General features: G+C 44.6%; 1 protein-coding gene across 3 annotated transcripts in view; it reads left to right on the top strand.

Moving 5' to 3' along the window:
* Window positions 1-308: 308 nt before the first annotated feature.
* Window positions 309-11,279, top strand: part of gtdc1 (glycosyltransferase-like domain containing 1) — a 24,888-nt gene continuing 13,917 nt past the window's right edge. The window contains exons 1-2 of one of the 3 annotated variants that reach the window (XM_042213668.1): window positions 309-440; window positions 6,412-6,623. In XM_042213668.1, coding sequence (XP_042069602.1) covers window positions 390-440; window positions 6,412-6,623 — 263 coding nt within the window. In that variant the 5' untranslated portion in view covers window positions 309-389. The other 2 variants (XM_005945904.3, XM_042213667.1) reach the window with 2 other exon arrangements.

Here is an 11,279-nt window from a genome sequence, read left to right as displayed (position 1 = left end):
TTCACATAATAATTAAACTTGGATTAAATTACTGTAAATCCCCGCCTGCTGCTAACTATGCTAATGCAGTATTACTGCGGTAGTAGCAGTACTGCTGATACTTTACTGCGTACTAAAACCACAGGCTGGTGTCTCTGAGTGTGTAATACTCTTTAAACTGCAGTTTTTAACCTCTGACTTTAAAATTTTAGTCCTGCGACAGACTGACGACTGGCGACCTGTCCAGGGTGTACCCCGCCTCTCGGCCCTTGACAGCTGGGATAGGCTCCAGCACCCCCGTGACCCTGAAAAGGATAAGCGGAAGCGAATGGATGGACTTTAATTTACATTTAACTATTTTTTCCACTCAGAAGAAAAGGCGGGAAGAGCTGCTCGGCTAAACCGACGTGATGACGTCAGACCGTGCGTATTCTGCTGTGATCCGGGAGATGCTGTCAGAGGTGAGTGTCCCGCTGTCGGTGAACTGGCCGTTCGTATGAGGGTCCTCGGTGGAAGCAGACCGGCGGGTGCTCCGGTCCTCCTGCCGGCTGCCAGTGGCGGGGAGTGTGGGGGAGGAGCGGACTTTGCACCGGGGAAGGAGAGCTACCTGATAGCGGCTAGCTGTTAGCCGCTATCAGCTAACTGAGTCCTGGTGATACGCTTTTAGAGCTAACGATGCTAACGGAGCTGAACACGTTGCAGGACGGAGAAGCCTAGAAATAGTGCTACTCCAGGACGTAGACAGAGCCCTGACTTGGTACGTGGGAGAGTGTTTGGGTCATTGCACTCACCACCACCAACAAACACCGTACCTGCGCTCAGACGCACACTGAGGTACAGGCGATGGATACCTGTGCAGGTGTTTGCTCTGAGAAACCAGTCTGTGGATGAATCAGCTGATGGGTGCACTAGTGACAGGTGACAGGTGAAGGCTCTGGGGTGTCTCAGGTGTGTTTTCATTTTCAGTAAGAAACATGTACCTGCTGGCGTTACTCAGGTACAGCTCCTCCACCTGTGAGGTCCAGCTGTTCTTATTTCCACCCCATCAGTGTCCAGCATCATGTTCAGGTCATCCCATCTCAGATCACAGTGGGTTTTTACTTCCCAGCTCCACAGTAAACTTCCTATCAAAGCGAGTTTTTACTCCTCACTGTTGTCAAGTGCCTGCTCACAGGGGCCTGACAGCATTATTGTGGGGTCTGTACCTCACAGTAGAAAGCACTGTGAGGCAACTGATGTTGGGATTTAGTGCAACATAAATACATCAGAGTTGAATAAAAAACGTTGAACGGCAAAACAAGCAGTGACAGACTGGGAATGGTTTACGGATGAATTTCACAATACTGCAAAATAACCACATAGAATAATATTTGATTCTAAACATCCAAACATTAAACAGGAACACTGAGACAGATCAGAGAACTGGAGTGAGCCGTTACATTCATTCCACTCATTCATTAGTTTCGGTGAATTTCCACAGTGGGTTTGATGTTTCACTCTGGTTTTTATTGTTTTCACTGCTGGTTTTGGTGTTTTTAATGATTAATGTAAGGAGGGCATGTGTCAGAGGCAGATTTATGAAAAGACTTAAAGACGCCCACAGTGTCGCTAAACGCGACCATCACCTCTCTGTAGTTTTAGTTTAGTGTTGGTGAGAGTGAGGCAGGCTCTGTGGAGATCCTCTGTACATCAGTTAGTGCAGAGTCACTGTGGGCTGAGCAGGAAAACCCCACAGTGACATTTACAGTGCAGCTGGGGGCGGGTGCAGTGCTACTGGGACTGTCATCACATTATTGTCCTCCAACAGGCCTCAGCATGGCACACGCAAAGTATAAAGACACGAGGGGTGGCTCAAGACTTTGGCACAGTACTGTCCATGCTGAGGGTTTAATAATGAGAGGAAAAAAAAACAAACGTGATTGGTTCATGTCTCAGTCCGATATGACCCCAGGGGTCGTGACCTTTGCTATCAGACGCGATCCGAGTTGCTCTGCAGGGCCGAGGAGGAGCACGCTCAGGCGTGCAGCAGGTGGCGAGGTTGGAGCTCAGCACAGGTCACCTCTGTGGGTTTGGACTGCTGGCTGAGGGTGGAGGCGGAGGGGCAGGTTTAGAGCAAAAGTGATGCTTCGCCTCCGTGTTCATGGTCGTGGAGATTATCGACTCATCAGGGAGCTGCTGGAGAAGAAGCTCCACAGATTAGCCAGTGAGTGTGCGGTTTCGCAGTCAGACACGCCCCTCGCCGTGATGCCAGTGCTCGTCTTGAAACCTCGTAGCAGGGCTCCTGAAAGCTTTGGGCGATGGGCATCTGTGGTTGTAGATGGAGCTCTGTCCGTCATGGCAGGGTGGAGGCTGACCTGTCTGATCCTGACCGGTCCAGCCGCTGCATGCTGAGGCTGTCGGGGCTCCGCCCACACCGTGGTTCTGCGGCATGCTGTTTCCAGCCTGACTCAGGCTGCGGGGGGATTCCCTACGGGGAACGCCGCTCGCATTAACCCTTTGTTTCAAGTGAGTCGGCAGCTTCCAGGCGCAGTGGGAGGAAAGGTGTTTAGGTGAGATGAGTGTGAGCTGGAATCCCCCGCTGGCTCCACGGTGGAACCATCCAGCTCACGTCTACTGACACGCTTCCTGCCTCGCCGTCCGGTGCTCTGGCCTCATCTACGTGCCCCTCAAACCCGGCTTCATCGAGCACTGATCGGTAATCAGTCTGATCGACCGGTCCCGGTGTGAGGATGTGAATTTCCTCTCTGATCTTTATTAAATCTCACCATTGCACCACAAACCTGATTCTACTTCCTGTTTTCATTAATAGCAGTCTGTGTGTGTGTGTGTCAGCCTTGGGGTTGAAATGTCTCTAAGAACATTCATTTATTTTCACATCACTGATGGAATCATTTATTTACTGATTGAAAATCAGGTAATGTGATCAGACACAAACATGAAAACAGTCCAATTTCTTTGAACCTGCTTTTACTGTGAAAGGTGACGAGAGGTCGAGTAAAGTAAACGAGGGTCGCTGACAGTTTCGAGGTTCGTGCACACATAACTGAAAAGTAGAAATAAACTTTATTTAAAACAATTGAAACAACACCATCGCTTCATTCATGATTCAGTCATTTTTTATTGTCTGTTTGTGCAGATTCATTTGATCAAAAACAAACTTAAATAATCTGGTGTAGGGCTGGGCCATATCATACCGTTCACGGTAATACCGGTGTAATTTTGGGCAACGATAGGAAAATGAAATATCGCGATAGAATATGGGTAAAACGCGCATGCGCAGTGCCTTTGTTTTCATACGCACACGTCGGAAAAAGCATGGCGGTGAAAGCAAATCGTTGAATGAAACAGATGAAGCAGAACTGGTTTGTAAAAATGCTGCAGCTTCACTGGTGTGGAGCTGGTTTAGCTTTCGTCTGTCAGACACACAACAAAGCACTATTTTTGGTAGCGCATGCTAGCGGGCCGTCGTTATTACGGTGTTTTTTGGAAAGGATGGCACACTTAAAATCAATCCTTTGATTTTTCTGAAAGTCGACAGAGCCCCTTATAATCCCGTGTGCCTTATGTATGAACTCTGGTTGTGTTTACTGACCTCGAAACGATTTTATGTGCACGTCGCTCGAAAATCTGTCAGATGTTTCAGTACGACTTTGCTAAGCTACGAAGCCGCACCGCGTGATGGATTGTCAGAGCATTACGGCTATCGTAGGCGGAGCCTCGCGGAGTGATACGTACTGTGCTTCAACATAATATTACCGTATTGTGTGTGTATAACCCCTTTAAGTTTTGTGGATATTATACATGGTTATGCTGAGGATATGTCGGCCAGTTTCCACTGGAAATGCCTTTTGGTTAAACTGTCAGCAAGGAATTTGCACTGTTACATTTTTATATAACTTTAATTCACATAAAACAGCTGCTTGTTTAAGTGAAAATACAGTGATTTTTTTTTTTTTTTTTTTTTGCACTAATAAAGTTGTGGAGTTGTAAAGTATTTTGTCTCGTGTCAGTTATATCGTTATCGCAAATTTTCAAATGTATATCGTGATAAATATTTTTGGTCATATCGCCCTGCTCTAATCTGGTGTTTCCAACCTCTGGCTCAGGGCCTAGTGAGGGCCCAGAGCTCAGTGTGAGAGGTCAGCACAGCAAGACAAAAGTAAAGTCTTTGTTTTTGTAAATAACATTGTTATTAATGATGATCAGGAATCTGAAGGTTTGTGGGGAGGGGGTGGTCAAACATGTGGTCCCAGGGCCTGAAGAGGTCGGTGCTCCTGATCAGCAGCTCGGAGACGATGACAGGAAGCTGTGGAAAGTTCAGAAAAGAGGTTTAAGCTCGTGTGACGTAAACATGGAAACACTGATGACATCAGGCTGATTGTTGTCTGATTTCTGAATGAACAGATGTTTGACAGGAAGCGGCGCTTCGGGTAGAGCGCTCTCGGTTTCTGGGTTCCTGCTGTGTGTGTGGGCCTGGCTGCTCTGAAGGTCGCGGCGTCCTCCGACTGTATTAGACAGGAAGTTGCTTTCAGAATAACGGCCGACATTATGCTCAGATTTGTCTGCATTAAATCAGCTCATTGGTGGCGCTGATTGCCGCGCCATGCCCGGTGATATGGACTGATTGAGCGTGTGCGGGCGCGCTGAGTGCTTTGTGGGCAGCTAAATGGAGGCGGACTGGAAATCATGGGCAGGGGATTCAGCGGAAGCCGCTGCTGCGTAAACTCCATAATGGATCCATCAGCACGCATTGTGCTGAGGGATGAGCTGCGAGCGCACACAACACAACGACAGCAACAACAATGCAGCGGCAGCTAATCACCCCGCAGCGCCCCGCCATCTCCTCCATATCTGCTCCGGCGCAGCAGCCCGTGTGATCGGTTCAGCTTGCGTGTCAGCAGATTGGTGCAAAACTTCTGCTCCGTCCAAGTGATGAGCAGGAAAACTCCATCAGCTCCACCAGCCTGCATGCACGCTCACAAAGCCATCGCACTCCTGTATCGCTGTGATCAATATGATCGATGGACCATCAATGGGCCTGACGCACCGACCTCACACTGCAGTGCTGCGTCACAACACGCATGGCAGTAATGATCACAGTGATAATAAACATCAGTGTTATTGATCATAATGATCATGTTGGTATGAGTCATTCATGGTTTGTAAACAGTGATACACACTGTGTGTGTGTGTGTGTGTGTGTGTGTGTGTGTGTGTGTGTGTGTGTGTGTGTGTGTGTGTGTGTGTAGTAGAGATTGATCGGTGTACGTCACACACCTGAGCATCATCACACACAAACGCTGACAAGCAGCTTTCAGTCACAACAGAAATACACTCTAACAACTGTCCAGCTGCTTAATACACCTAGCAAACAGGTATATCTTTAAGTAGGGCTGCACGATTAATCGTTAGAAAATCGCGATCTCGATTCATACTTATGTGCGATCTCATTTCCAAATGACAACGATTTAAAAAAAAAAAAAAAAAAGACGACGATTGTACCGCATTTTGATCCGGGACGTAATCTGCATGAAAACAAGCGCTCACTCTTCCTGCTCAACAAATGACAAGGGCGGAGCCTTATACCACGTGATACAGAAGTGTGTGATGCTAAAATTAGCAGGGAAAAAACAACGGAGAGCACGTCAGGGATGACGAGAAAGTGACAGGAGAAAATCCGTCCCGGTCAACCACCCAAACATCAATAACGGGAACCTTATACAGCGCTTCCCTATACCGTCGAACTCAAAGAAATTACGGAGGCTATCACTTATCACCTGACCAAAGATATGGCTCCCATCAACACTGTGCAAAACGAGGGATTTAGGAAAATGATCAACACCCTAGACAAACGCTACACAGTGCCGTCCCGCAACTATTTTTCTATTGTTGCACTACCTGCTCTATACACGCAGCGTCGAGCAACGGTGGAGACGGAATTTCAAGCAGTACAACATTTTGCGGCAACAACAAAACGTGAGACATTTGTTGTTTTTATGTTTATTTATTGTTTTTATGTTCAGTCTCAACTGTTACGAAGTTGATGTGCAGTTAATAAGTGCAATAAATATTTATACTGGAAAAGAAAATCGTGAGAGAATCGTGATCTCAATTCTAAGCCAAAAAATCGTGATTCTCATTTTATGCAAAATTGTGCAGCCCTAGGGCAGAGCCTATTCCAGCTCCACTGTTTAAGCTTTTCCACTTTCCCCTCTGACAGTTCAAACCCTCCTGATTTCCTGCTGTGACAGCCCGGTGCACATGTGTCCTTATATGGAGCGTGTGGGCGTGGCTGCACACAGACGCTGAGCGTGCACCTGTCGCACCTGACCGAACCTGATTCACTGACGCTCAGGTGTTTCATGACTCTGAAGAGTGTATGAAGAGTATATGACTCCATCTGTGAGTAACAGCTCTCATCTGCCCTTACAGGAGACCCCGCCTCCCGCACAGGAGACCCCGCCTCCCCGCATCCTGCTGGTGGAGGCGTTTTATGGCGGCTCGCACAAACAGCTTATGGACCTGTTGAAGGAAAACATCGCGGGCTGCTCCGTCTTCACACTACCTGCCAAAAAATGGCACTGGAGGGCAAGAACAGCGGCGCTCTACTTCAGCCAGACCATCCCCGCCTGCCCGTCATACAGGTGAGACCCAGACAGGTAACACAATCCACACTTTAACCCTCACTGTGGGGTGGCTGTGGTTTAAACCTGCATGTAACTAATAAACTGTCCCCACCTGAACTCCTCCTCACCTCGTTAACTCTGAGCGCAACTGTCCATTAACCACTGACATCACCAAACGAGAGTCAACACACAGACAACACAGACATTTAGAGGGAGGTCTCAGAGGCCTCGCTGCTGCATGAGCAAAGACTTACCTGGTGACGGCCATGAGGATGAGCCTGAGGATCAGAGAAGAAGCTGCACTGCATCAGCTGTGGATGCGGAGGAGGGAGGCTCGGGGAACTCCATCAGTACATGTAATGACTCAGATTAGGAATTAATCAGCGGCTGTGGTCCCTGCAGGGTAAAAACAGGTAAAACTAGAAAGTGCATTTTCTGAAGAAACTGCAGTGTGAATGCTGAAATCTCAATATATGCACTGAAATTAATTAATTGCTGAATTTCAAGTTAAAAATTTTGAATGAGATGAAAAATACAGAAATTTTCACCTGAAAACCAAAGTTCAGAACTTTTGAAAGCTGATGTTCACACAGCAGAAGTTGGAAAATAGCTGAAAATGTTTAAATGTAAATTAGAAAAACTTAAGTAATGGGAAAAGAAAATTTTAGAGTCAGAAAACATCTGAATGAATGTTAAAAGTTCATATTCTTTAACCCTTTAAAGACCTACCATAGAACCAAGTCCGCCAGAGCTTATAGTATATTTTTACATGCTGTGGAGCCATTTTTTGGAGCATTTCAAGTTGCTATACATCAATACAACCATTATAGCCCAAATTTTAATAATATGTCTGCATTAAGTGCATAGTAATTACATAAATTGCAAAAAAGTGCAATAAACTACAAAAAAATTTGAAAATCGTTTTTGTTTTTTTAACATATTTTCTAGTTAGAGAAATTTAAGAGGCTTATCCCTCAAAACTGTAAATACAAAAAAGTTGCACAAACTAGTTTCCCACCAAAGGAAATTTATTTTAAGTGTCTTCATAGTTTTATTTTTGAGATACACCAATTTTCATATACTGCAGGAAAAACGAAAAAATATATTATAGTGCAAATTTGCAAAATAACAGCATATGCATCAAAATAAAATATTTCCAGCAGTGCAATATGAGTCCTCAGCATCCCAGAAATGACACAGAAAGTCATAAGTCAAACATAACTTTTAAAAACACAAGTATAGGCTCATAAGGCCACGATGGTAAAAAACTACATTTCCGCAAAATGACGTCACTTCCGGTTTCGGGCAGGTCATGCGGTCATGTGATAGTTCACGCTGATGGACGTAGGAAGTGTTACAAACAGCTGATCGGATCGGCAAAGCGTGTTTCTGGAATATTATGTTTTTGTTGCTGCAAGTGCTTTTTATGCAGTTTTTGCAAAGCTATATGTGGAAGGAAACTGTGACCTAGAACAAGCTGATGGCATAAGATGTAAGTACAACTCCTCTGGTTTCATATGCAAAAAAAATTATTGCGCTAGCTTACGTGGTTGCAGTGCTACTGGGATTTAAAAATAGTTACGCAAAATGGAGCGTGTCCGCTCCGACCGGCTTTAAAGGGTTAAATCACAGAATGACTAACATGTGATCCCTCCACTTGGATCCACACAGTATAAAAATTCTACATCTCTGAGCTTTGAAAGACACGCTATTGGAAAGAGAACAATGATCGCGACGTGACGTTGAGGGTAAAATGATGGCTGTAGAGCAAACACTGTGGACACAGCAGCAGTTGAAAGAGAAGTGTTTAAGATTAATCTCGGCAGAGTGAGAGAGATCTCTTTAAGCAGGTGTGAGCCTGGTTGCTATAGTGACTGCACCCAATGGCTCCATACACACGCACACAGACATGCGCCTCACTTCTGCTGCTTAAAATAAACAGAAAAGTCAGCCCGCAACAAATCGTTCCCAAATCAAAAGTACACGTCGTATTGACAAAAATCTTTCACCGTGAGCACCAGCAATGTCTAGTCTACTGAATTCTCAGTTTTCATGCCTGTGGAGTTTATTATATGGGCGTGACGACAGTGTAAAGACAGCCTGTACTTCTGATTTTCAAACGAACCTTCTGAGCCATTTTAACATTAGTCTATGGAAGAGTTGCAGGGAGGAGGCTGTGCATTGGTGACATTTATGACACAACCATAACACCTATTAGAATAATAAACACATTGGATGAAAGAGGACAGCGATGGCTACATTTTGAGGGTAAAATCATACCTGTAGAGCAAACGCTGTGGACACAGCAGCAGTTTAAAGAGAAGATTTCAAGATTAATTTTTTCGCTCCTCTCACTCTAGCAGTTGAGCTGTCTCACTCTAGCACCAACATTCCGTCCCATACACACCCATTATAAACTCTGAAACGGGTGAAAAAAAAGCATGAAACTTTGTGTTGCTCTGAGGAGATTTGCCAAAATTCTGTAACTCCCACAACAATGATAGTGACATTTTCTGAAAGCCAACAAAAATACCTACGTTTTGATGTATAATTTGTGGGGGTTGAGGGAAAATTGAGCAAGTAGCAAGTTGTTTGGACATGAAGAGAAGATTGAAAAAGGACAAGTGGCCCACTCAAAGCCAACTGCATAGCAACCATAACGCATGTATTTTCTGAAAAATCACAAAGATGAAACTCAAAACTTAAAGAGGGATAAGATGAAAACGGTAACAGACATGAAAAAGCTGAATCATACATGAATAGCCCAATAATTTGTGAACATTTTAAAGTGTGAATGGAGTTTCTACGTGAAAGTATGAGGAAGTAGTTAAGTTTCAAAAACGAGCAAGTTTTAGCAGAATTGCGGAAATTTCCCATTCATTTTGATGGGACAAAAAATTGCACAAAAAGCTTAATATTTTAAGTATAATAGCTATAACTACCAAAAGTCATAGCACCCATCTCCAGAAATAGCAGAATAGTTTAAAGTTTGAACGGTGAAAATAGCACAAAAATTGTGGGACTAGTTAACGTACAGAAGCAACTAGAACTAGAAAAATTTGCATTTCCTGTGAAAATGCTGTGTGGATGCCTTAACGCTGAAGATGTCTGCTGAAAAAAGCTGAAAAAGTTTAAATTTGAAAAAAACGTTGCCCTGAGCAGGATTCGAACCTGGCCCTTCTGGTCTCAAGGCGGCTACTCATCTCACTGAGCCAAACTCATTCTCACAAAGAAGAGTTTGAGAGACTGACAATTCTGCTGAAATGAGCAGAAGCGGCTGAGAATTGTGTTGATAAGAGGTGAAAAGGCTAAAAACTTTGCAGAAAAGGGGTGAATCAGAAGAATTTCTGCTGAAAAGAGGTAAAGAAGCCAAACGTTATGTTGAAAAGAGATGAATCAGCCGAATTTCTGCTCAAAAGAGTTTTTTTCTGAAAACAGCTGAGATTTGTGCTGATAAGAGGTGAAAAAGCTGAAAATTTTGCTGAAAAGAGTTGAATGAGAAGAATTTCTGCAGAAAAGATGGAAAGAAGCAGAACATTGCGCTGAAAAGAGGTGAATGAGCAGAATTTCTGCTGAAAAGAGTTAAAAAAGTTTAACTGTTTAACTGAAAGAAATGTTGCCATGAGCGGGATTTCAACCCGGGCCTCCCAGTCTGAGAACGGATGCTCATCTCACTGAGCAAAAAAAAAAAACAGGTCAACCCGGCAAGGAAAATCAGTGAGGCCACTGATAATATGGCAGAAATGGGCAAAAAATATTGCAAAAAAAAATTCCATATCTCAAAAAGAATAGAAGTTATGAGCACCAAAAGTCATAGCCCGCATTAGCAGAAATAGCAGAATTTTTTAAAGTTTGAATGGCGAAAATCGCCATAAAGATTTGAAGAACAATACTGTGAATGCTTTTCAAGCATTCACACTAACTACACCGAGGCTGGAAATGTAAGCTGCGTCAGAAAGAGCAGAGGACCGCAGACGGAACCCTGAGGAACCCTGCCTCGTGGAACCTCTTTAATGAGCATGCTCAGATTAAGTGTCATGTGATTTGTTCTGATAAAGTCCATGTGACCAACATCAGCAACTTTGTCCTTGTGCTGGTAGCAGCGAGCTACACATCCGCTCAGCAGGCCGTTCCAACAAACCAACCAGCATGCTTTGCAGTCTCACAAGGGCTAGTTTGAGCGTTTGTTTCTAACACCTCTAGCGTCCTGTGGAGCTCGGGCTGGTCGGGCGCTCAGCTCAACATTTAGGTGATGTCATCAGTGACTGCAGCAGCAAACAGAGCTTCGAGTTCCAGTCCAACTTTATTTATAAAGCACTGTAAATCAGCCAGCACAGGACATAAGAACAGCAGATACAACGAAACAGCAAAAGAATAAGCTCTACAATAAAAAAAACAACATCCTGTCAACTGAAAGCCATCTTCTCTCAGGGTGAAGACATTTAAAAACAGAGGCCCGTCTGATCTGTGGAGGCAGATGGTTCCACAGCGTTTCATACAGACGTGTCTACAGATGTCATCACATCCCAAACTCTCTGTCTGACGTGTCCACAGCGATTCACCGTAAGCAGGCAGGGATCACAGCGACCTGAAACCGCCACTCTGACAAGCTGCTGATTCATATCTGATCACATCAGAGAGTGCAGATCAATACCACCGTTCTTACAGGGACAA

Source organism: Haplochromis burtoni, unplaced genomic scaffold (genome assembly GCF_018398535.1).
Source record: "Haplochromis burtoni strain Fernald_Lab_line unplaced genomic scaffold, NCSU_Asbu1 Contig_465, whole genome shotgun sequence".
Taxonomy (NCBI): domain Eukaryota; kingdom Metazoa; phylum Chordata; class Actinopteri; order Cichliformes; family Cichlidae; genus Haplochromis; species Haplochromis burtoni.
Note: the sequence above shows the minus strand (reverse complement) of the source record. Positions and strands in the feature narration are given on the sequence as shown.